Genomic DNA, 27,068 nt, shown 5'->3' with positions numbered 1-27,068 from the left:
GGCTTTGATAATAAATTTAGTTTGAATTTTGAACTTTTCTTTTTGTAATTGCTTGGGCATTGCACTATATTGATGACATGTGTTAGTGACAATACACCTGATTCACATAAGTTAGACTGGATGGCCTGCAGCTTTCCCTCCGTACTCTCCCCTCCTTGTATTGAACATTTCCATTACTGTATGGTTAATGTCACAGAAGACAAGATGATGCTTATGGCAGATGATATGTAATCTTATCAAGTGAATTTCTACAGATGTATTGTAGATGCACAGATGTGCTTCTAGTGGTGATGAGACAGCCTACAGAGGAGAGGTTGACACCCTGACACAGTGGCACCAGGACAACAACCTCTCCCTCAATGTCCAAAAAAAATGAAGAGCCGATTGTGGATTACAGGAGGAATGGAGACAGGCTTGGCCTGATCAACATCAATAGGTCTGCAGTTGAGAGGGTGAGCAGTTCTCAATACTCATATCACCAATGATCTCACCTGGACCGTACACACCGGCTGGGTGGCAACAAAAAGCATAACAGCATCTCTTCCACCTCAGGCGAGCCCCCAAATCCTCAACGCCTTATACAGGGGCACCATTGAGAGCATCCTGACTGGCTGTATCTCTGCCTGGTACCAACCTCAATCGCTGGGCACTGTTACAGAGAGCAGTATGGACAGCCCAGCGCATCTGTGGAGGTGAACTTCCCTCCATTAAGGACATTTATAGCAGCAGGGGCAGAAGGTAGGCCTGGAAGATCATCAGGGACACCAATCACCCCAACCATAAACCGTTTTGGCTGCTTTCTGGCAACGCTACCGCACAGCTACGGGGCAGCTTCATTCTACAAGCCATTAGACTTATAAATTCACTTTGCAATGGAGTCAAAACACAAAGACTTTTACTCCCTCGCATGGTGGGATAGATGTAAGATTTAAATAAATAAATCAAGACAGAGCTTCCTCACAGGTTGCACCACCATCTGCTATGAAGGAGCCAGTGCACAGGATTGGGACAAAACTACAGAAGGTTGGAGAATCAGCCAGCTCTATTATTGGCATCAGCCTCCCCACCATCAAGGGCATCTTCACAAGGCGATGCCTCAAAAAGGTGGCATCTATCAGTAAGGACCCTATCACCCAGGATATGCCTTTTCCTTATTACTACCATCAGGGAGGAGGTACCAGGAACCTGAAGATGTACACTCGCCATTGTAGGAACAGCTTCTTCCCGTCCACCTTAGCCTTATGAAAGGACCGTGAAACCCATGAATACACACACACACACACTATATATTGTATACACATACATACATAGACAGTGTGCATATTGTTGACTGTAATTTATATCATTTTTCTGTATTACACTGTGCTGCTGCTGCTGCAAAACAACAAATTTCGTGACATATGTCAGAGATAATAAAGGGTCTCGGGCCGAAACGTCGACAGCGTTTCTCCCTATGGATGCTGCCTGGCCTGCTGTGTCCCACCAGCATTTTGTGTGTGTTGCTAATAAACCTGAAGCTGACTGAACAGCAGAAGCGGCTTGAGGGCTACAGTGGTCTACTCCCACTCCCCTTATGTTCCTAAGTACTGCTCCCTAATCCGCCGGCATTGTTCCAGAACCTAGGAAATTTTGGAAGACAGCAACCAACAAACCCACCATCTCTAAAGCCAATTCTTTTCATAACTTGACCAGGCAAATTTTGTTTTAGTCAGCTGTACTCCAAAGTGGTTTAATTCCTACTGGAGAGTGATCAGTGCTCCACATGCTCATTGATCCTTGGTCACCTGCTATAATTGTAGCCTCTTACACTGTGAACATGGACGTTGTAAAAGAAATAATAAGTAGATCTCCAACCTGATGGCATGAACATCAATTTCTTGAACTTCTGGTAATTGCCTCCCCCCCCCCCACTTCACCACTCCCATTCCTGTTTCCCCCCCTCTCACTTGCCCACCACCCCCCTCTGGTGCTCCTCCCCCTTCCCTTTCTTCCATTATCTTCTACCCTCTCCTATCAGATTCCCCCTTCTCTAGCCTTTTATCTCTTTCACTAATCAACTTCCAAACTTTTTACTTCACCCCTCATCATCACCTACCAAAACATTTGACGTCAGTGGTGGGTAAATCAATGGGAAGTATTCTTAGAAATGGTATATATAATTATCTGGATAGACAGGGTCTGATTAGGAACAGTCAACATGGATTTGCGGGTAGAAGGTCATGTTTAACAAATCTTATTGAATTTTTTAAAGAGGTTACTAGGAAAATTGACGAGGGTAAAGCAGTGGATGTTGTTGAAAAATTATGAGGGAGGTAGACAGAGTTGACGTGGATAGGCTTTTTCCATTGAGAGTAGGGGAGATTCAAACAAGAGGACATGAGTTGAGAGTTAAGGGGCAAAAGTTTAGGGGTAACATGAGGTGGAACTTCTTTACTCAGAGAGTGATAGCTGTGGGGAACGAGCTTCCAGTAGAAGTGGTAGAGGCAGGTTCAATTTTGTCATTTAAAGTAAATTTGGATAGGTATATGGAAAGGAAAGGAATGGAGGGTTATGGGCTGAGTGCAGTAGGTGGGACTAGGTGACAGTAGCGTTCGGCACAGGCTAGAAGGGTCGAGATGGCCTGTTTCCGTGCTGTAATTGTTATATGGTTACCACCTTGTACCTCCCTTCCCCACACCTTCTTACTCTCTCTCATCTTTTTTTTTCCAGTCCTGATGGGGGCGGGGGGGGGGGGGGGTGCGCACGCCCTTAACTCCTGGTGGTGTCGTCAGGGTGCTGTCATGACAAGCTTTTTGCACCGATCCTTTTGGTGATTGCAATTGTACGGCGTGTCTTTGGCACCTGAAGCCTGGCGGAGCCCAACCCTCCCCAGGTTTTTTTTTTAACGAGGTTGAGTTGCTAGCTCGACACTCAACCCAGGCACGGATGGAGAGCGTGCAAGGGAGCCGGCCAGATTCAAACTCGGGACCTCTCGCCCCGAAGTCCAGCACTGATGCCACTACACAACCAGCTGGCATGAAGGGCAACAGCCCAAAACATTAACTGTTTACTCCTGAGTTCCTCCGGCATTTTGTGTGTGTTGCGTTGGAGTTACAGCATCTACAGTTTTCCTCTTGTTTGTAGATCTGCAGAGTTCAGCTTGCACAGGTTGCCATGCCAAGGTTCCATCTTCAAAGGGCTGCATCATCATCATCAAAGATTTGCAGCATCCAGGCCACGCCATCTTCTTGCTGCTACCATTGGGCAGGAGGTACAGAAGTCTGAAGTACCACACCACCTGTGTTCTGCGCTTTGGGCAACTGGTTTCTGTTTATTACTATGTGATTAGGCACATTCAACTTCTATTTTGAAATGAGTGGTTTTGGATCTGTATTAGGTCACTTCCTGTGTAGTCAGGAAGTAGTAAGTAGGAAAGTACATTGGCTGGTAGGCGGCCAGAGGTTTCTGTTAGGAGCAAAATAAGTTTCCATCTAAATCTATCCTGTTGCTTCCCCGGCAGAAGCACTGCTTATAAGTTGATGCTATGTTGTTTAGAAGTTAATCTAAAGGTGGCAATAAATTTTGCAGAGATGAAATGTTATTTCTGAGTTTATTAGACACTAACTTAGATGGTAATGGTTTACTATTTACCTGGAGTATTTGTGTGTCAGAATCTTACAGTATTTACTTACAACAAACTTAACTAAGTTCCTAATTATCTGTGTGTAGTTACTTGTGTGAGTAGAACAACGTGGCAATAGCACCTGCATATTGTTGTTTTTCACATTCACTGTGTCATGCCATTGAGCCTGTAATAAAACCAAGGAACTAGGAAGCTATACTCTGACTCCCATGTCATTTTTGAATGGGGTTTGGCTGACTGTCTAGCTGATGTCACAACACTCCGTGAGGTCAGTACAATCTGTTATCCTTCAACCATTCAGTCCTTGAACAAATTGGAGCAACCCTAATCACCACTTCAGTACAGCAACACTGTGACCACACTGACCACTTTGCACTAAAATGGACTTTTTACTGTTCCAATTGTATTCTTTGTGTATTTATGCTTAATTTGTTTTTCTAGTGAATGATGCTTATCTGATGTTGATACAACACTGCTACTGGTGAGTTCTTCATTGCCTCTGCATAGAAGTATTGGGCACATATATATCGCCCGAGTGCCTTAGACTTTTACACAATCAACGTGGAACAGAGAGTGAGTTTGTACATCTAGCAGGAGAAAAGGATGTTGGGAACGGCGAGGGTGGGACAGGTGGCAGAGAAGGAGTGCCACGGGTCGGTGGGTGGTGCGAGTGCAGACACACCCAGCCCTGAGACACCAGACACGGTCATTTGAGTCCAAACAATTGGTTTATTGATCATTAAAGAATGTCTCTCTGGCACTTCCTGCTCCCTCCCCTCTCCCGTCCTCCTTCCCCAACCATGATTCCTCTCTCCCTGCCCCCTTCCCACTCTCAGTCCACAAAAGGGACCCATATCAGAATCAGGTTTATCATCACTCACATATGTTATGAAATTTGTTTTTCGTGTGGCAGCAGTTCAGTGCAATACATAAAATCACTACAGTACTGTACGAAAATCTTAGGCACCGTAGCTTTGTATACAGTATGTACTCAGGACATTTGCACAGTACAGTACATGTACATCGTAATCAGCAGTTTACTTGTCACATGAACTTGTACCACACCATTTCTTCCATTGTGGCCCAGCCGGCAATGTCCCTGGAAAGTCTATTTCTAATTATTAGTACGCATTCAGGCAGCATCCTCCAAGAGGACCACAACCTTGTTGTGGTTTGGAGGCTTGTGCACCTCAATGATCTGGCAAGAGTCAGGGCTTCATGCTTTGGCTCTTTGAAGGGTCACCCATGCCAACCAGGTCAAAGGGTAGAAGCCAGACGAAGAGTGGTCCAGTGGTCCTCCAGGTTCGTGGGTTCAGCTCAGGGCTAACAACCGAGTGGTAAAACAGAACTGTTCCAGAAACAGCAACGAAGAATCCTTCCACATCTGAGTGTGACTGAATTCTTGAGAGTCCACCTGGAACTTGCATGACTGACAGTAGTGAAAACCAAGCTACTGACACGATGAAGGAAGCCCTGAGCACCACCAGAAATGGAGGACCTTCATTGCTGCCCTAAACCCCAGTGGCGTAGCGGGCAGTACAGAAATTCAGGCACCGTCCAAAAACTTGAGACACAGGTCAACTTTGATCCCATTGTCATCAGACTCTTAAATGGACTTCCAGTATGATCAGAAGAGCTCTTGATCTCACTTTCTACCTCGCTATGATCTTCCGCTTTGTTTTTCCACTGCACTGTCTGGTCCCTGTAGCTTTACCCCGTTTTCTGCTGTTCTTTCTCTGCACTGCGTAATGATTTGATCTGTATAAACAATACGTAAGACAATCTTTTCACTGTACATGTGCCTATAGTAAAACCGATCTCTACCCAGTCCACTTCCTGACCGGTCTCAGCAGTGAGGAAGAAGCAACACAACATCTTAACTCTCTTTCAAAACATCTATGTCTTACGGACTTACAAATTGCATGAAAATTAATAAATAATAAAAATTATAAAATTAAACTGATTCGCATATTAACATTTTAAAAAATAGACAATTGCATTTTTCCACTACAACCTTCGCCTATGACAGCTGCTTCTTCCCTCTAGATTCAAAAGGCCGCCCATACCTATCCCAGGTCTATACTGGCACAGGCCCAGCTGGCATCTTCCCAATCAGGGAGCTGGGCCACATAAGAAAGTCAGAAATGTCTTAAACTCCAAGAGGAATCCTCAAAATGGAAGGTCCCTTCTATCAGCTTAGGGGCACTCCAGAGCCGTGCAAAAGGCTTTACAAGGGGGGGAAATGTTGGTTTATTCCAGTAGAAGTAATGGTGCATGTGCAGAATATTACCCTCCATATACACTCAGAAGCCACCTTATTAAGTACACCTGCTCGCTAATGCAAATATCTAATCATCAATTATGTGACAGCTGCTCAGTGCATAAAAGCATGCAGACATGGTCCACAGGTTCAGTTGTTGTTCAGACCAAACATTAGAATGGGAAAGAAATGAGATCTAATTGATTTTGAGCATGAAATAATTGTTGGTGCAAGATGTATTGTACTGCCTATTCCCATTGTCCTGCACTCAGAACATAGCCTTCCGATTCATGTCCACATCCAAATATCCTATAAGTGTTGAAATCAAACCCACATCCACTACTTCCGAAGGGGGCTCATTCCACACTCTCACCACCCTCTGAGTGAGGAAGTCCCCTTTCATGTTCTCCTTAAGCATTTCACCTTTTACCCTTAACCCATGACCTCTAACCTCAGTGATAAAAGCCTGCTTGTACTTACTCCATCTATATCCCTCGTTATTTTGTATACCTCTAGCAAATCTCCCCGTAGCCCCCTGCTCTGCTCGCTTTACGCATATGGTTGTGAGGCTGAGCACAGCTCCAATGCCATATTTAAGTGTGCTGATGACATCACCGTTGTAGGCCAAATCAAAGGTGATGACAAATGAGCATATTGGAAAGAGATTGAAGATCTAGTGGAGTGGTGTCACAACAATGTCAGCAAGACCAAGGAGCTGATTACTGACCTCAGGAGGGGGAAACTGGAGGTCCCTGAGCCAGTTCTCAACAGATCAGAGAGAGAGAGAGAGAGAGGGAGAAGGAGAGAGAGCATCAGCAACTTTAAATTCATAAGTATTATCATTTCAAAGGATTTTCCCTGGGCCCACCACATCCGTGCAATTATGAAGAATGACAGCCATCTCTACTTCCTTAGAAACTTACGAATATTCAATATAACATTTAAAATTCTGACAAACTTCTATAGATGTGTGGTGGAGAGTATATGGACTAGCTGCATCACAGCCTGGTATGTAAACACCAATGTCCTTAAACAGAAAATCCTACAAAAAGTAGTGGATATGGCCCAGCCCATCAAGGGTAAAGCCCTCCCACCATTGAGCACATCTTCATGAGGTGGCTGTCACAGGAAAACAGCATCCACCATCAGGGACTCCCACCAACTAGGCCATGCTCTCTTCTCATTGTTGCCATCAGTTAGAAGGTACAGGAGCCTCAGGACTCACAACACCAGGTTCAGGAACAGTTATTACCCCTCAAACATCAGGCACTTGCCCCATCATTGAAGTGTTCCCACGACCTCTGGACTTTCAAGGACTCTTCATTTCATGTTCTCGCTACGTATTGCTTATTTATGTTATTATTATTTCTCGTATTTTCTTCTTTTGTATTTGTACAATTTGTTGTCTTTTGTACATTGTTGTTTGCCTGTCCCATTGGGTGTGGTCTTTCGTTGATTCTATTATGTTTTTTGGATTCACTGAGTATGCCTGCAAGAAAATGATCTCAGGGTTGTAAATGGTGACATATATGTACGTTTGCACTTCAGTATTAACCTTGAACTCATACTCCTACGCTCTATGGAATAACGTCCTAGACTTCAACTTTCTCTGTAACTTGGGTTTCCTAGTCCTGGCAACATCCTTGTAAATTTTCTTTGCATTCTTTCAATCTTATTGATATCACCTTCAACTTTCCAACAATCTCACTCCCCAACATGCACAAGTAAAACCACGGCAAATTTAGCTTCCTCAGAATCCTTGTCCTATCCCTAGGACTATTGATTCCAACCTATGTTACCCTTTAATGTTTACTGTACTGAATGTTTGAAAGGAGAGAAACAAATGTCAGCAGCTCATCCAAAAGTACTTCTAACAGCTCCATTATATCAATTGCCAAAGGTTAATCACAAGGGAATTCAAGAGTTCTCCTAACCTTTCGCCATTTTTCCTGTGGAAGACTGGAGGGATAATCCAGTATTGCATTTTCCATCCATTTTCTGCCAAAGTTACAATGAGCAATCAGAACAACCTCTGAAGTTTCATGGCAGTTTCCCACCCCCACCAGCAGGTAGCACCCACTCTCTGTGCATCCCAAAGTGACGTAGCCAAGACCTAACAGCAAAGTGAGAATAAAGCCTTCAGTTCTTTCTCCGCTGCCCGCCTAAAAATGCCACAACATTTGGCTCAAATGTGAAGCAGTTTCCCAAACCTTCTGTGATTCTATGCAATTATTCATAAGTGCAGAACACTGGAAAACTTGTCCAGCATCAGAAATTATACAGTGGAACACTCGATTTCAGCACAAGTCACGGCGAGAAATCATCTTCACTTCAAAAATCCATTGGATTAAGCCTTCCTCACAGAATTTACCCTCCCATAAGCACTCATCGTGTATAAAACAAATTCCTGCAGACAAAATAATGGAGAATCAATAGTAATCATTGTCTCTTACCTGCCTGATACTCTCGCAGCCTTTTCAAAAAACTTGGCTCTGGAAGCGACCCTGTAAATTAAAACAGTAGTCTAAGCATTCCCTTGGAAAAGGTTAACCACTATAAAACCAAAAGGAAAGATTATGGCTTTATGTTCCAGCGGATGAATACCTAGAAAGGATGCAGAATCTTTCTCACTCAAGAATATATTGGATGTTCACACATGGCAGCCTCAGGGCTGACCACACGCCGAAATGGAGCGACTCCTCTTTGTCCCAATTCTCTATGACACAGGGCTGCAGGGCAGAGTCTCCCAGTGAACCCGGCTTGCCTGCTGACCCTGGGGCTGGGGTACTGCTCATCCAGAAACTACATTTAAAGAGAAAGTGTGGGCCAACGGGAGAAATAAAGAACAGCTTGCAATTTCCTTTAAGGAAGTGTTTTCAATTTGTTGACCCATTTGGACTGAAATTCAAAACCCAAAACAAATAGAGAGGGGGGAAAAAATCACAAGGATCTACATGATGTACTCAGAGATAATTCGAGCTTGGAAAGTCTCCTAAAAAAGCAATTTAATGTGATTCTCGCCACATCCCTAACTCCTACTCCAAAAGGGACAAAAATACTGTTCAAGGAGCTCTTGAATTTAATGCAGAGGCCAAGCATGTCAGCCAGAAGTGGGAGATGAGGGTTGGGCTGAGGGGATGGAAGTGATGGAGAGTGGAAGTAGGTGCAGTGCTATGAGGGTCAATGGAATAGAAGTTTCAGAAAAAGCACATAAAATCAAAAAGAAAAATCGCAGAAGACGGTGAGGAGAAGACAAAATCCAGCCGTGGCTTCTTCTGTCTGTCTTCTCACATGCGGACAGCAGCTCTGGAAGAGTCTTAGTGTAACTGTTATAGCTGCACCTCCGTCTTAACAGTTACAGCTTTAAGACTGCACTGCAGTCACTGCCTTCAGAAGACTGAAAGCGAGCAGAGAGCAGAATGAGTAAAGGAAAGATGGAGAAAGAGGAAATCAGAACAAGGCGTATCTGACTCAGCTGCCATGGTGGGGTTTCAATGGCACCTGCCAGGTTCCAGGTCATTCATCTGGCGAGGGTTCTGCACAAAATAATCTGGTCCAATTTCAAGCTCCTTCCTGTATTTATGAACTTATCACAAAGGCATATTGTGCAAGCAGAAGAAGGAACTACGAGTCACAGGAGGAGAAAGGACAAACAAATGGTTAAAACAGCCTTGTAAAAGCTATGGACCCGCCTTCATGACCTACGATGGGCTTCCTCCAAGTTCAGGGGAGCTGCAATAAACAAGTTCTGGGTTTATTTTGGTCATTAACTTCTCGCAATGTTAATCACTGGATCAGGGGATCACTTGGATCTGGAAAGTTAAGAGTAAATTAATTGTCACCTTCCTAGAGCCACTTGACTCATTAAAATGGAAGATCAAAATGAAAAGTGGAGCACGAAGTTCCTCACATTGCCTAGTACTTCATAAATCTGGGGTGATGGGGTAACCTGGCATTAAATGGTGCTTTTATAAAGGAAATTAGTAAACTAAACTTCCCTCTGAAATTTGAAGAAATACAGAGAGGTATTTTCATTGGAATCTGACTGCAGATGCCCTAAAATAATATGTCAATAAACTATCAACATCTTACATTTTGAGCAGCTTCAAAACTTCAAGCAAGGTTGATGAAGGCGAATGATTTAGAGTATGGCCAGTCGCACAAAATAATAGGACTAACTACTAGGGGTTCAAACCTGCAATTGGTACAGGTCAACGCGCACAAAATCCTGGAGGAATTCAGTGGGTCAGGCAGTATCAATGGAAATGAATAAACAATCTATGTTTTGGGCTGAGACTCTCTTCAGGACTGGTACAGATGCCAAATAATGGATCTGTTTACAAAAGTAGGATGCTTACTGAGCAGGTTGTTAATTGAGTGCAAACTCCGGCATTGAAGAGATGTTGTTGCATGCAAACCATCAAAATTTAAAACAACAAAAATCATATTTGAACAGAATATAATAAAACTGCTCTGAAGCAAAGCAATCTATCTTCAGACAACACATACTTCAGATGCTAAATTCTCTCTGTGAGTGTTGGCTCAATTCATCTAAACTGTGCTCAAGTGGGATTTAACTTCATACAGTAAAGGATGGAAATGGCCATTGGCAAACAAACCTGTACTCAAAAGGAATGAGACTGTAAATGGGTTTACAACCTTGGTTCTTTTTCTGTAAAAGTCTTTGCTATTCATAGTCTTGCAGTGCTATATAACATTTTCTGACCTCTAAAGGCATGGATTCAAAATGCTTCAGGTTCCTGGGATGGAAGTGATGCAGGGCAATTTAAACTCCAATGGTCGTCTTCCTCCTCCAAAAATGAAGGTAGTGAACTGTCCTGCAATTGGAAGCAAGAAATCCATCGGAAGTGCCAAATCAGAAGAATCTTGCAGATCACTCCCATCAACAGCTCCAGCTCACAACTCAGTCCATCTTTGCAGCCAAAAGTGTTCTTCTTCTCCCTCATTTTACACTGTTTCTAAGTGAATTGATTACACGAAGAACCCACGCATGTTTGTTAAACATTATCAGCTAAATGAGACCACAGCACTAACTGACATAGTGGGCTAAGACTTTATATTTTGTCAGTAATTAAGACATTTCAGAAACAAATCTGCAGGTGTTGTGTTGCTTGGAGGCTCAAAGAAAATTCAATTCTTAAAAAAAGACTTCATGAATTTTAAAGTGAATCAGTTAAGTTCATATATTCTTGATATTGTGTTCAATTATTGTATCCTATCTGGTTTTCTAGGTGTCAAAGAACTTATTTACCTCGAGTTTACATTTGCTCCGGTACCCATTTGCTTTATCTTCCTTCACAAGTTCCAACCCCATCACTCTCACCTTTCTCTTCCTCATTTTGCCACTAAACCCCCTCGCACCCCAACTTGTTAAGTGATTTCCCCATTCCTCTCCCCCAGTTGTCTTTAGAACATGGAGCACCACAGTACAGTACAGTTCCTTTGGCCCATGATGTTGTGCTGACCTTTTAACCTAGTCCAAGATCACTCTAGCCCATCCCTCCTATGTGGCCTGCCATTTTTCTATCATCCGTGTGCTGTTTAATTGCCCTTAATTTTTAAAATTTTATTTAACGATATGGTTCAGAATGGGCTCTTCCAGCCCACCAAGCGCATTGCCCAGCAACCCACTGACTTAAGCCTAGCCTAATCACAGGACTTTTACACAGTACTGTATACATTGTCCATAAAGTCAGCCATTTGACTTGGATCAATTAGACAAGATAGGAGTTATTCACCAGAAACCTGAGCTTACACTGACGGCGGAGTGTCCTCCATGCTGCTCGGTGGCTCTGTTTTCACGGGTGGAGGGATCTTGTCCCGACAAGGAGGGTCTGGTGGTCTCATGGGAGGACGCTGCAGGACTGACGAGCTTTTCTCCTGGTGGGCTCGAGGTATGATAACATTACTATAGTCACCTGAAGAGGAGAGGGGGGGAGAAAAGGTTTACTCACTCAAGTATGGCACTGTCACTGAGAAATGACCATCCCCACCATCAGACACGTGTGAATTTCACACAGAAAGATTTCAACTGCTTGTTGACCCCTGGGGCAACATCACAAGTTGGGTAGATCACTGCACAAATCTTAATGCATTCAAGGTTCGTGTTTTACTGTATCCAGACAAATTATGCCCACCCCTTCTTCGCAGTTCTGAATGCAACTATGCTGCAGTAACAATACTCACCTGAACTACCTCTGCAATTTATCGCTACCGACTGATCCGCAATAGAGGATCTCCTGTTGACCAGGTAACTGATCCTGCTCCCTTCACCAGGTGGTGACGAGGCAGGGGTCTTCCATGCAGCAACTAGTCTCCACAGTTCTCCTTGCTCTCCCTCTGATTTTCTTCATTCTTATTTCCTTTCCTCATCAGTTGTGCATCGTTAGCATTTAAATTCCGTTGGTTCTGGCCGACCTGGCCCAAGGCGACAGGTAGGATTACCTTGCAGCTCTTCTTCCAAAGTAAAGTCCTACCTCTGGTGTCATTCCCTTGTCTCTGCCCAAGTCAAGCTCATTCAAAGCACTTCCAGGCACCTGGAGCCAGACACTGGGCTCAGGCGACTTCAGTTCACGCAGATTGCCCTTCCATAAGTCTGCAGTTCCCACCGTCTCAAAGAATAGCTCACACACAACTCCTTATTTAGAAATTATGTCTGGTTTAGCAGTTTATTGACAGGGGCCCCACTGTGACCACTTTCAATTGTCTGATCAGGCCATCCCTGAGCAAAAAAGCAGATCAGGAAAAAAATCTGTAAAATGGCGGCTGAAAGCAGTCTCACAAAAGGCAGCCTTTGCTGTTGCTGCCACGCGGCAGCAACAAAGACATATGCTTGATCTGCTTGCACTGATCTTGGCTCATTCTAGTCAGCTGTTTTGAAAATTATAATTCTTTTATGACCAACTTATTACAATAATTTTCTCAAACCTAGCATCCCTTCCCCGCATTGCCCTCTCTACGAGAGTACCCTCTCAATTCTTAAATCTTTCAAACTTAACATTCATGAGCTCAGTTTTAGGTTCAGCTATTCATAAAAAGTCTGAGTGTAAAATATTATGAATATCCAGATACGTTTTCTCAAGCCGAAAGGGTTGTTGCTCCCACTCCACTTTCCTCAGCTCCAGATTAATCATTAACAGGATGTAGCCATAACACCAGTCGCCAAATTACCACCTCCAAACTGAGCCACGGACAGAGATTGACAAATTACATGACCACAATGGTTCCCACCACACTCCTGCAGGTCTACATTCTATTGCAGAACATTGGCTAAGGAGCTCCCCTATCTCTGTCAATCTAAATTAAATTAACATAAAGAAGAGACCAAACCTAGGTCCTTCTTAATCCTCACGATTCATGAAGGAGAGGTAACATACATTCAGTGGCCTCTTTATTAGATACAGGACTAGAACCTGGGTTAGTCTTCTCCCGCTGTAGTCCATCTACTTCAAAGATCAATGTGTTGTGTGTTTAGAGATGTTCCTCTGTGCACCAACATAGTAACTTATTTGAGTTACTATCACCTTCTTTTCAGACCCCTCTCATTAACAAGGCGTTCGCCCACAGAACTGCCACTCACAGGATTTTATTTTTGCTTCTCACACTACTCTCTGTAAACTCTAGAGACTGTTGTGTGTGAAAGTCACAGGCGATCAGAAGTTTCTGAGATACTCAAACCACCCCATCTGGCACCAACAGTCGCTCCAAAGTCACCTAGATCATATTTCTTCCCCATTCTGATGTTTGGTCTGAACGAGTGAACCTCTTGACTCATGCTTTTACGCACTGAGTTGCTGCCACCTTCGGCAGATTAGATATTTGCATTAATGAGGTGTACAGGTGTACCTAATAAAGTGGCCACTTAGTACTCATCCACTGATGCCCCTCTATATTCCCTCTCACCGTTTTATATTAATCTGAGGCAAAATGCTTCCTCAGTCACAAAGGCATCAGCCATGTTGGTAAGAAGCAAATCATTTGCAAACTGATCAGAATTTCAAAGCTAAGGACTACATCCTGGAATATTCAGAATTCCATTCACATGCGGAGAAAATTTGTGTACTTCATTGAGATGTGAAGATCTAACCCTCTACGTTAGATGCGGATGCCTAGATCTGTTGGATTAGTATGCAATTGTCAGAGAGCTCGTGAAAGTGTGCCCACCAGGTGATAAATGAAATGGGACTGGAGCAGAAGCCCATGATCCTCGCATCTGAGAGACGGCAGACACTGCAGTCTGGTGCAAAAGGACCCTCAAATGGAAAATTAAAGCAGCTCTCCATTAATGTTTCATTACTGAAATGAAAGCATTTACTTCCTGCCTTGCTGTGCTGAGGGGTGACCAGAAAACATCTTGGGTCATGATTGGAGAGCACGAGGTTCTGCACTTAATTTATTTTGCATGTCTAGCCCTTGGAGATGAAATAGAAACTGGAGGTTTTAAACCACCAGCAAACTTTATTAAATTTGTTTGAATCCAATATCTGTCTATAGGTGCTGTAAGCACCAGGAAGGATTTATTAGGGTCACTGTTCAGGTAGTATTAAGCAAGGTGCTTGCAAACCTTAATGGGGTCGGTTTTCGAGGAATATTGAAAAATCAGAAGCAATAAATCAGTAATGAAGACACTGAACTGCACAGTTTCTGCATACTGCTCTCCCTTGCCTCAGCCAAGTTCTATCACCGAGAAAAGTTTTTAGCCACAAGTAAGAGAAATTCTGCAAATGCTGGAAATCCAAGCACTACACACAAAATGCTGGGGAACTCAGCAGGCCAGGCAGCATCAGTGAGAAAGAAGCTGCCTGGCCTGCTGTGTTCCTCCAGCATTTTGTGTGTATTGCCGAAGTTTTAAGCTGCCTTTTTATCAGGCAGTACAGTGCGTAAGGACCATGCAATCCTTTATAGCATAAGGTCAGAGTTTGATACCCACAGGGGTTTGTAAAGAGTTTTAACACTCTCCCTGTGACCTCGTGGGTTCTCCAGTTTCCTTGCACATTCCAAAGTCACACAGTTAGGGTTAGTGAGCTGTGAGCTTGCTACGTTGGTGCCAGAAGTGTGGAGACACTTGTGGGCTGCCCAGTACAATCTTCACTGATTTAATTTAATACAACATATTTCACTGTATGTTTCAATGTACATTTAACAAATAAAGCTAACCTTTTAAAATATATATACTGTCAGATATAAGACATAAACCAGCCTCTGATGCGAGCGTGACCACGCTGTCTTACCCAATTTTAGCCTAACTGACCCTTCCCACTCCCCTCAACTCGACCCATGTACAGTGCCTACAAAAAATAGTCACCCCTCTTGTAAGTTTTCATGTTTTATTGTTTAGCAACATTGAATCACCGTGGATTTAATTTGATTTTTTTTGATACTGACAAATGGAAAAAGACCCTTGTGTCAAAGTGAAAACAGATCTCTACAAAGTGATCTAAATTAACTCCAAATATAAAACACATAACCAATTGCATAAATGTTGACCCCTCTTTAATCTGACACACCAAATCATCACTAGTGCAACCAATTGGTTTTAAAAGTCACATAATTAGTGAAATGGAGACCTGTCCACAGACAAGGTGTTTTGATTGCAGTAAAAATACACCTGTGTCTGGAAGGTCCAACTGCTGGTGAGTCAGTATCCCCACATAAAATAACCATGAAGAGAAAATAACACTCCAAGCAAAACCATGTAAAAGCTATTGAATACCACAAGTCAGGAGATGGATACAAAAACATTTAAAAGTCACAGAAAATCCCTTGGAATACAGTTAAGTCAATCATCAAGAAATGGGAAGAATATGGCCCAGCTGTAAATCTGCCTAGAGCAGGCCAGATTTGCCGAGTGACTGTGCAAGCAGAGGACTAGTGAGAGAAGCCACCAAGAGACCTATGACAACACTGGAGGAGTTACAAGCTTCAGTGGCTGAAATGGGAGAGACCACACAGACAACAACTTTTGCCCGGGTGCTTCACCAGTCGCAGCTTTATGGGAGGGTGACAAAGAAAAAGCCACTGTTGAAATAAACTCCTATGAAATCTCAGCTAGAGTTTGCCAGAAGGCATGTGGGAGACTCTGAAGTCAGCTGGAAGAAGGTTCCATGCTCTGAAGAAACCAAATCTGAGCTTTTTGGCCATCTGATTAAATGCCATGTTTACCGCACATCATCAAAATCTCAAAAACACATCGTCCCTACCGTGAAGCATGGTGGTGTCTGCATCATGCTGTGGGGATGCTTCACTGCAGCAGGCCCTGGAAGGCTTGTGAAGGTAGAGGAGGGTAAAATGAATGCAGCAAAATACAGGAAAATCCTGGAGGAAAACCTGATGCAGTCTGCAAGAGAACTGCGACTTGGGAGAAGATTTGTTTTCCAGCAAGACAATGACCACAAGCATAAAGCCAAAGATACACAGGAATGGCTTAAAAACGGCAAAGTTAATGTCCTGGAGTTCCCAAGTCAGAGACCTCAGTCCAATTGGGAATTCATGGCTGGACTTGAAAAGGACTGTTCACCCATGACCCCCATGCAATCTGAGCAGTTTTGCAAACAGGAATGGGGGAAAATTACAGTGTCCAGATGTGCAAGGCTGATAGAGACCTATCCACACAAAATCAAGGCTGGAATTGCTGCTGAAGGTACATCTACTAAATACTTGAAGGGGGTGAATACTTAAGCAATCAATTATTTTGTATTTTATATTTGTAATTAATTTACATCACTTTGTAGAGATCTGTATTCACTTTGGCACTAAACAGTCTTTTTCGGTTTGATCAGTGAGAAAAAAGCAAAATTAAATCCACTGTGATTCAATGTTGTAAAACAATAAAACATGAAACCTTCCAGGGGGGTGGGGGTGAATACTTTTATAGGCTCAGTGTATATTTCTGGACCTTAGGGTCAACCAGACTAATTTGACCCAATTGCCCCTTTGCCTATTATTAACTAATCCATTCTGCACATCGAACACCACGCACCCTCAGCTCAGCTTGCAAGATGTACTCATCAATGACTCAGCTGCCCTCTCCTGATGTCAGTCACTTATTCCAAAAAGTCTACTAGTCACCATGACAAATCCCCTCTCGTACATTCCTGGTGGCTTCCAAGGTACCAGCCTGATGAGTCAATTGTCACGCTTCATGTCAGTGGGCAGCACAGTGGCGTAGTAGCTATTGTAACACTGTTCCTGCCACTGTTTGTAAGGAATTTGTATGTTCCCCCGACTGTGTGGGTTTCCTCCCATATTCCAAAGACATATGGATCAGTTAGGGTTTGTGAGTTGTGGGCACGCTCTGTTGGCGCTGGAAGTCTGCTGACACCTATGGGCTGCCCCCAGCACATATTCGCACGGTGCCAGTCGCTGACGCAAATGACATATTTCAATCTGTTTCAATTTATTTGTTACAAATAAAGCTAATTTTATAATCTCATAATACAATAATCTTATCTAAAGCACACACAAACTTTAAACGCTCAGATTATCTTAAGTGTTTAAAGTTTGTGTGTGCTTTAACAACAAACACTCCAAGAGGTCAGAGTAGCCTGACATGTGCTGTGTACATAAATCAGCAGTTGAGCAAACCTCTCACCTCATTGATTCAGTTGGCTTCACCTGGATTCCCAATTTTCCAGGTAAGGTGGGGAATGGGTCACTGTGATGGCACTATAGCTGAGGTTTGTGACTCTAACTTGTCATTCACCTCTTTGTTCAAATAAAATGTCGTATGATTCCTGTATGTTGTTCTATTTACTGGAATGAGGGTGAAAGTAAGCCAGTGAAATAAGTCAGCTTATCAGTCACACTCCCAAGACGACCACAGCCTTGTTGTAAGATTTGGAGGCCTGCGTGCCTCAATGACCCAGAGAGTTGGCTGGAGTCAGGGCCTTATGCTTTGGCCCTAGGTAGGGTCACCCATACCAAACAGGTCAAAGGGCAGACACCAGACTAAGAGTGGTCCACGTTCAGGGGTTTAGCTCAGGGCTATCGACACTGACTAGGCAAAAAAATGTTACTGAAGCAGCAATGAAGATTCCTTCTATTTGGCCAAGGACAGGCAGAGATGGAGGGCCTTCAATTCTGCCCTAAACATCTAACAGGCATCTAATTAATTAATCAGTCACTCTTGATTTTAAGGTTTAATTCAGTTTAAAATGGTGAAATGAATCTGGTAGGAGTTGGAGGCATAGAATACTACAGCATAGAAAGTCCCTTCGGCCCATCTAGGCCATGCCGAACTATTATTCTGCCTAGTCCCATCGACTTGCACCTGGGCCATAGCCCTCTATACGCTTCCCTTCTATGTTCTTACCCAGATATCTTTTAAATGTTCAAATCGAAAATGCAAACACATTCTGCTGGCAGCTCGCCCCACACACCTACCAGCCTCTGAATGAAGCTGTTCCCCTCATGTTCTGCTTAAATATTTCACCTTTCACATTTAACCCATGACTTCTAGTTCTAGTCTCACCCAACCTCAGTGGAAAAGTCCTGCTTGCTTTCACCCTATTTATTCCCAACATTATTCTGTATAGTTTGGAATAAGAGAGTGGCTTCTTTCCAGAGAAATTGCAAGGTTAATATCCCGTGCCCATCCAACATTAAAGTATATCAAATGCATTTACCATCCTCAGTGTAAAACATTTTCGAAGAAAGTGGCTTTGATTGAAAGGATGGTTTTCGAGAGACATTGCCAGAGCCCTGGTCTGGCAAAAGAGTCCCATTTACAGTCTTTGTCACCGGCCTCAGATTTCCATCTTTCAATTTTGGTGCAAGTTTTCCCACGTCTGACTCCGGACTCTGGTTGCCCACAGCTTGCCGAGCAGGAGGCTCCATTTCTGTCACTCGTAGACTGCCCACGTTTGGCTTTGTTGTGCGCTGCAGTGGGATGGGGCTTGGTGGGGTGCCCCAACCACCCAGTACCACCCCATTGCCGCCGTTGGCGTTTTGGTTTGTGTTCCCTGCACCATCTGTAAAACAACAGACAATCAATATTACACAAGCAAGAGACTAAAACATGCTAACAGTCCCAGCAAGTGGCACCTCTGAAACAGATAAATGATCTGACAATTGCTCATATTTACATGCCACAAGTTGTTAAGAATATTAAATATAATCATCCCAAGACTTCAGTTGCAAAGGAGGTAACTGAAAGAAAAAGTCTTATCTGGCCTGTGGTAAAAAAAAAGCACCAAACTATACAAACACTGAACTGTACAAGAGTGAAATAGGTTGGCTGGCTGAATGGTGTCACAACAACCACCTTGCACTCAACGTCAATAAGACCAAGGAACAGATTGTGAGCTTCAGGAAGAGAACACACTGGCTCAGCAGTGAAAGGCTGATTGGTTTCAGGTTCTTGGGCATCAACATCTCAGAGGATCTGTCCTCATCCCAACTTATTGATACAGTCAATATGAAGGCATGCTAGTGGCTATAGTTCATTAGGAGTTTGAGGAGATTGGTGAGTCATCAAAGACTCTAGGAAGTTTCTACAGATGTACTGTGGAGAACATTCTATAGAGTTGCATCAACAGCTGATACAGAAGCTCCAAAGCACAGAATCTAAAGGGGCTGCGGAGTTGTAAACTCAGCCAGCTCCATTATGGGCACAACCCGCCCCACTATCGAGGGCATCTTCAAAAGGCGGTGGTGCCTCAAGAGGATAGCATCCATCATTAAAGATCTTCACTATCCAGGACTTGCATTCTGCTCATTGCTGCCATCTGGCAGGAGGGACAAGAGCCTGCCTAAAGATCACACTCAACGTTTTTCATTGTAGCATAGGGGAATGAGGGGTAACCTTACAGAGAATCAGAAGTAGGTTTAATATCACCAGCATATATTGTGAAATTTGCTGCTATGCAGCAGCAGTATATTACATTATAATAAAAGCTGTAAATTACAGTAATATATTTATAAAGTTAAGTTAAATAAATAGTGCATAAAGTGATTAAAAAGTAGTGAGGTAGTGTTCATGGGTTAAATGTCCATTTAGAAATCTGATGGCAGAGGGGAAGAAGCTGTTCCTGAATTGCTGAGTGTGTGCCTTCAGACTTCTGTACCTCCTCCTTGACTGTAGCAATGAGAAGAGAGCATGATGTGAGTGTCGGGGCTCCTTAATGATGGATGACCCCTTTTTGAGGCATCGATCCTTGAAGATGCCCTGGATACTACACAGACTAGTATCCATGATGGAGCTGACTGAGTTTACAACTTTCTGCAGCTTATTTCGATCCTGTGTAGTACACCGCCCACCCATACCAGATGGTGATGCAACCACTTAGAATACTCTCCACGGTACATCTGCAGAAAATTGCGAGTGTTTTGGGTGACATGCCGAACCTCCTAATGAAACGTAGCCACTATCATGCCTTTGTTGTAACTGAATCAATATGTTGGGCCCAGGATAGATCCTCAGAGATGTTGATTCCAGGAACTTGAAATTGTTCACCCTTTCTACTTCTGATCCCTTGATGAGGACTGGAGTATTTTCCCTCATTTTACCTTTTCTGAGGGTGTATAAAGTTTTGAGGGGAATAGACAGGATGGTGTGCACTGTCTGTTTTGCAGGTTTGGCAAAATCAAGATCTAGAAGGCATAAGTTTAAGATGAATGGGGGGAAAATTACAGGAGCTTTTGGGGCAACTTTGCCACTCAAAGGGTGGCCAGTGTATGCCAAAGCTCTCAGGGGAAGTGGCTGAGGCAGGTACGAGGTACTTGGACAGATACACGGAGAGGAAAGGCTCTGAGGAGAACAAGTCAAATATGGGCAAATGGGACTGCCTTAGATGGGAATCTTTGTTAGCATGGATCAGATGGGCCAAAGGGCCTGTTTCCCTATTGTGTTACACCTCGAAGGAAAGCCTGGGGGGTTCAATGTTTAGTCACTCAAGGCCAATATGACACAAAGGTGCGGACACTTTCACCACATGACAGAATCTAATCTTGTTTAGGAGGAGCCTACAGAGGCAGACTGCTAGGAGTCTTTTTGCAAAGACTTGATTGAGGTGTACAAGATGATACAAGGGCATAGATCAGGGGTTCCCAACCTGGGGTCCATGGATCCCTTGCTTAATGGTATTAGTCCATGGCATAAAGAAGATTAGGAACCCATGGCATAGATAGCGAGGACAACAGAGGCTCCCCCTCCCCCACCCCCGGGTGGAAATAGCTAATACGAGGGGACCTAATTTTAAGGTGATAGGAGAAAAGTAAGGAGGGGGTGCGAGCTGTTTTTGTTTTTTTACACACTCACATCTGTGGGAGCATGAATCCTGCAGCAGGGATGGTGGTAAAGGCAAATACATTAGGAGCATTTAAGAGACTTTTACACAGACACATGGATGAAGGTAAAATGGAGGCTATGTGGGATGGAAGCATTAGGTTGATTGGAGCAGATTAAAAGGTCGGCACAACATCGTACAGGGCTTGTACTGTGTTGTACTTGTCTAAGCTCTACAAAACCTCAGCATACAATTTGATCCCTTCGAGGGCAACAACAGAAAGATTGCTGGAACATTGGACTGGTCCAATATTTTCTTTAAACCATAAACACTTGGAGATATCAGGGCATTTCTCTGCCAATGTGAGTCAACTCTGTCCCATGAGGCATCCCATATTTCCAAATAGAGTGTGGACAATTTACTGGCCAACTACCAGTCCCACAATGCTGCTGATGTTCTGTCTTTCTGTTTAGCCTGAGCATGTGTCGATTTGTCTCCCTTCAAAACGTACTCCAAGGTGAAAACAAGGGATGCTCCCACAGTGATGGACAACAGCAGGGATCTCTACAAACCCGCTGATCAGGACACTTGCAGAACAAACAATGAAAACAAATTAAACAGATGTAGAGTAAACTTGCTCCTAATTTGGCTGATGCAACAGCTTTGATTTGCTCAAGAATCACAGAATAACAACAGGCCTTAAAGCTATTGGGCTGATTTTATCTTTCATACCCAATTATTTCTGGCCTACTTGAAAGGAAATAACTTGTGAAAGCAGTGCAATTCACCCCACTCTCCTTGTCACAAATAACTCAATTAATCCCTAACGGAAGGTTAAATAGGTTGGATCCTTAAAAGTCAGGAAATCAATCCATGGGATTCTCACAAAGTAAGATTAATATCAAAGGGCTTGTATTGTTTTAAGGCAAGTTTGGATAACGCCTTGGGTTATAGATGTTCTCCAATGGAAATAAAAGTTCAAATCTGCCACAAAGGGAATTAAGGGTCTGGAATGACTTCCAAGTTAGCTAGATTGATGCCACGCTGAGGATCATTCTAAAGGGTCATGCTTAGCCAAGGAATCTGACTTCTGGAAGATGGATCACAATGACTCTGAGATTTTACACTCACATTACAATTACAGGCCAGGGAAAAGTAGCAAGGTTACATTGAATGCCCACCGCTCACTCCCACATCACCTCCCACGTCAGGAATCAAAGAGGCTGGCAGTAAAGAACAGCCCTGTGTTTCTGAAGGAACGCCACTATTCACACCCACCGCAAACGGGAAAAGTGAAACATTACCACAGGTCCGCTGAATACAAATCCTTTTACCCTAGTCCTATAATTAGGATTCCAATGCAAAGACTAGTTAAACTGCAGAACCATATAAATTTTTTTAAAAAATGCAAAACAAGGATCTTGATCGTTTAACCAACTAACAGCTGCAAGTAATTGATCAAACCAGACACCGCTGGTCTCACGAAAGAGACTGGCACTGGCGCCTAGCGGCTGAAGCTTCAGACACATATACGATCAGCGCTATAAAAATCGCCATCCGTTTGCTGCTGGCTGAATGAAGCAAAAACCCATGTGTACATATTAAAAGCAAAGGCACAACCCTGCTTAAACACAGCCAAGTACATGAATCAGGCACCAGTATCTGATTAACCATCTTGGGTCAGATTCATCATTGGCAGAAGGCCGAAGGCAGAGGAGGTAAATCATATATCCGTTCAAAGATGGAATCTCATCACCACAAGTGTCTGGCCCCTTGAACCCTACCCAAAACTACCCAACACGTCAGACGTCAGTGGCACCAGCCAACCCACCATCACGGACATATATACAAAATGCTGCCAGATAAAGGCCAACAAGATCATGTGGGATTCCACCCACCCTGTTTGTCCCACTCTCAACAGGGAGGGGACTACGTAGCAACCACACCAAGACCACCAGACTCAAAAACAGTTACATTACCGAAACAGCAGGATTGATCAACACCTCCACCCACTAACCCACCCCTCCACAGCTCCCAACAACACAACTTTATTGCTTCCTGTCAGGGTCACCTTGTGTATCAACACTCCTGTGCCTAGCGTCACTTTAGAGACATACAGTGCAATCTGTATGTATATAAGTTATCTTATGTATTTATATTTATTGTGTTTTTTTAAAAAATATTCTGTTCACAAGACAAATACGAAAAAGTCTGCAGATGCTGGAAATCCAAAGCAATGGACACACACAATGCTGGAGGAACTCAGCAGGTCAGGCAGCATCAATGGAAAAGTGTAAACTGTCAACGTTTTCAGATGAGACCCTTCTTCAGGACTGTGGAAGGGGGTCTCGGCCCAAAATGTCAACTGTTTACTCTTTTCCATAGATGCTGCCTGACCTGCTGAGTTTCTCCAGCAGAGAGAGTGAGTGAGTGAGTGTGTGTGTGTGTGTGTGTGTGTGTGTGTGTGTGTGTGTGCGCGTGTTTGTTTATTTACAGTAAGTAAATTTACATATATATATTTGATACATATAAATTATATGTAAATTTACTTTTTGTAATTTACAGTTTTTTGCGCATTGCACTATACTGCTGCCTCAAACAAATATTAAACTTGATTCTGAAACAGATTTTTATTTTATTTTATTTTTATTTTTTATTTTATTTACAGATACAGTACAGTAACAGGCCCTCCCGGCCCAATCTGCCCTTTTCAACCAATTACAGCCAAAGAACCAACTAACCTACTAACCCGTACATCTTCAGAATGTGGGAAGAAACCAGAGTACCTGGAGAAATCCCGGAGGTCACAGGGTGAACGTAAGTGTTACGACAGCCACTGTGTTACTATACCATTTCTAATGTTAGATTTGCTGGCACACCCTTTTAAATAATACATTTTCTGCTTAAAGTAGCTATAACACTATCCTGCAAGGTTCACTCGATAAAAATGTTTTTACCCTTTGGGGTTGCCTTGTTGTGACTTGAGACTGTGCCAAGGATTGAGTCTATGGTCAGAGATGGCAAATTTAGGAACACCACAGTTTGAGAATTAGTCTTACCAACTAAGCTAGGGTATCCAATTGCCTGCTCAAACATATTCCCTCTCAAAATACTCTAAAGCACTTGCTTTAGGGAAAAAGAAATCATTCTTCTGCCAGCAATGTTAATAATTCTACAAGAAACTCTGGTCAAATAGCCAAAGAATAAATCATTCCTTATTGAATTAAACAAAGGAACTGCGCATAATCCGCAGCTAAAAACAACCTTAAATTAGAACAAGCTAATGATTAGTGGTGTGCCTCAAGGCTTGGTGCTGGGCCCACTCTTTGTTATCTGTACCAGCAATTGGGATAAGAATGTACGAGGCATGTTAGTAAGTTTGCACATGACGCTAAAATAGGTGCTAGAGTGGCTACAGGGGCAATGATCAGCTGAGTCAGTGGACCGAGGGATGGCAAATGGAATTGCATCAGATAAGTGTGAGACATTGCATTTTGGAAAGTCACTTTCACAGTGGACAACAGGACCCTGGAGTGTTGTAGAACAGAGGGCCCTTGGAGTAGAAGTTCATGGTTTTCTGGGAGTGGAATGGCAGGTAGACAAGCAGGGGAAGAAGGATTTTGGCAAGTTGTGTTTCTTAAGTGAGGACATTGAGAATATGAATTGGGGAGGTGGGTTTATGGTGCAGTTTTATGGGACACAGGTGAGCCCACACTTGGAGCCCTCCACCTTTTTGTTCTGCCACCTTCCCAGTCCTGAAGAAGGGCTTTGGCCTGAAATGCCAACGGTTTGTTCATTTCCATGGATGCTGCCCGACTTCTGGCATTGTCTGTGCTTTGCCCTGGGGCACTGTGTTTAGCTTTGGTCACCCTGTGACAGAAACATGCTCCTAAACTGGAAAGTGTGCAGAAAGTGATGTTGCCAGGACTTGAATGACTGAGTTATAAGGAGAGGTTGGGCGGGCTGGGGCTTTACTCCTTAGAGCAGAGGAGGCCAACAGCCGGTCTTAGAGAGGTGTATAAAATCATCAGGGGTATAGACAGGGTAAAAGCACTCAGTCTTTTTCACAAGTGGGGTATCATAAATGAGAGGGCATAGGTTGACGGGGAGCGGTAAAAGATTTGAGGACTAGAGAGGCAGCTTTTTTTTTATACACATGGTATTTATGTTAATGAGCTGCCAGAGAAAGTGCTTGAGGCAGTACAAGACAACTTTTAAAAGACATTTAAACAGGTACATGGGTTTCAAAGGTTTACAGATTATAGGCCAAACACTGGCAAATGGAACTAGGCTGGATGTGGCATCTCAGTCAGCATGGGCCAGTTGGGCCGAAAAAGCTGTTTCGTGCTGTATGACTCTAAGACTAGATCTATGAAACATTTTACAAATAATAGAACAGAAATCAACAAGTCTGCATTTATTGAATCTTAATCAGTAACTAAACACACAGATTTATTTATTGAGATAGAGCGCAGAATAGGGCCTTCCGGCCCTTCGAGCCGTACTACCCAACAATTCCCTGACCTAATCATAGATTAATCATGAGACAATTTACAATGACCAATTAACCTATCAACCGGTACTTTGTTGGACTGTGGGAGGAAACCGGAGCACCCAGAGAGAACCCACGCGATCACACGGAGAACATATAAACTTCTTACAGGCAGCAGCAGGAATTGAGTCCAGGGCACCTGTGCTTTGTGCTAACCACTATGCTACTATACTGCCCTAGTCTCTACAATGTCTACTCTTTTGATTTCCAATCAAGTGTGTGCTATAAAGCTGTCAACACTAGCTCAGCTGAAACGAACATCAGGACAGGTGATGCAGTTCATAGAAGACCTTAATACAACTGAAGAAGAATGCAAAAATGTTCAAGTTCCATTCCAATTGTTTAAAGAGTATGTCATTCTACTTCACAAAATGCTGGAGAGACTCAGCAGGCCAATCTTCATAATGGAAAGAAATAATGGTTGGTAAGTTGATGGAGAAGATCCTGAGAGGCAAGATTTATGAACTTTTGGAGAGGCATTAGTAGTAGTCAGTATGGCTTTTGTCGAGGGCAGGTCGTGCCTTACGAGCCTGATTGAATTTTTTGAGGATGTGCCAAACACATTGGTGGAGGTGCAGTAGATGTAATGTATATGGATTTCAGCAAGGCATTTGATAAGATACTCCATGCAAGGCTTATTGAGAAAGTAAGGAGTAATGGGATCCAAGGGGACCTTGCTTTGTGGTTCCGGAACTGGCTTGCCCACAGAAGGCAAAGAGTGGTTGTAGACGGGTCATACTCTGCATGGAGGTCGGTGACCAGTGGTGTGCCTCAGGGATCTGTTCTGGGACCCCTACTCTTCACAATTTTTATAAATGACCTGATGAGTAAGTGAAGATGGGTTAGTAAATTTGCTGATGGCACAAGGGTTGGGGGTGTTGTGGATAGTGTGGAGGGCTGTCAGAGGTTACAGTGGGATATCAATAGAGCGCAAAACTGGGCTAAGAAGTGGCAGATGGAGTTCAACCCAGGTAAGTGTGAGGTGGTTCATTTTGGTAGGTCAAATATGATGAAAGGATAGAGTATTAATGGCAGTGTGGATGATCAGTGGGATCTTGGGGTCTGAGTCTATAGGACACTCAAAGCTGCTATGCAGGTTGACTCTGTGGTTAAGAAGGCATACGGTGTATTGGCCTTCATTAATCGTGGGATTGAGTTTAGGAGCCAAGAGGTAATGTTACAGCTCTATAGTTCTTGGTCTTGTTTTTGTATGGAGGATTTGGAGCTCCTTTCTGGGGAACGTGCTAGACGGTAGCGCAATATTAATACACAGTGGACTCTGGATTGGGGATTGCCAAACGTTACGTGGATTTTCTGGTGTAGTCTGTTTTGTCATATGCTATTGTGATATCATTCTGGGGGAACGTTGTCTCATTTTTTAACTGCATT

The 27,068-nt window shown here is 43.4% G+C and overlaps 1 protein-coding gene across 1 annotated transcript in view; it reads right to left on the bottom strand.

Annotated features, from left to right (window-relative positions):
* ophn1 (oligophrenin 1) overlaps nucleotides 1-27,068 on the bottom strand; it is a 231,309-nt gene that overhangs the window by 30,237 nt on the left and 174,004 nt on the right. Inside the window, exons 20-22 of the mRNA XM_059976800.1 lie at nucleotides 18,527-18,871; nucleotides 11,659-11,821; nucleotides 8,336-8,386 (exon numbers count right to left, since the gene is read on the bottom strand). Of these exons, the coding sequence (XP_059832783.1) occupies nucleotides 8,336-8,386; nucleotides 11,659-11,821; nucleotides 18,527-18,871 (559 nt within the window). The remainder of the gene's footprint in view (nucleotides 1-8,335; nucleotides 8,387-11,658; nucleotides 11,822-18,526; nucleotides 18,872-27,068) is intronic.

Source organism: Hypanus sabinus, chromosome 8 (genome assembly GCF_030144855.1).
Source record: "Hypanus sabinus isolate sHypSab1 chromosome 8, sHypSab1.hap1, whole genome shotgun sequence".
In the NCBI taxonomy this organism is placed as follows: domain Eukaryota; kingdom Metazoa; phylum Chordata; class Chondrichthyes; order Myliobatiformes; family Dasyatidae; genus Hypanus; species Hypanus sabinus.
This window is presented reverse-complemented; position numbering and strand designations above follow the sequence as displayed.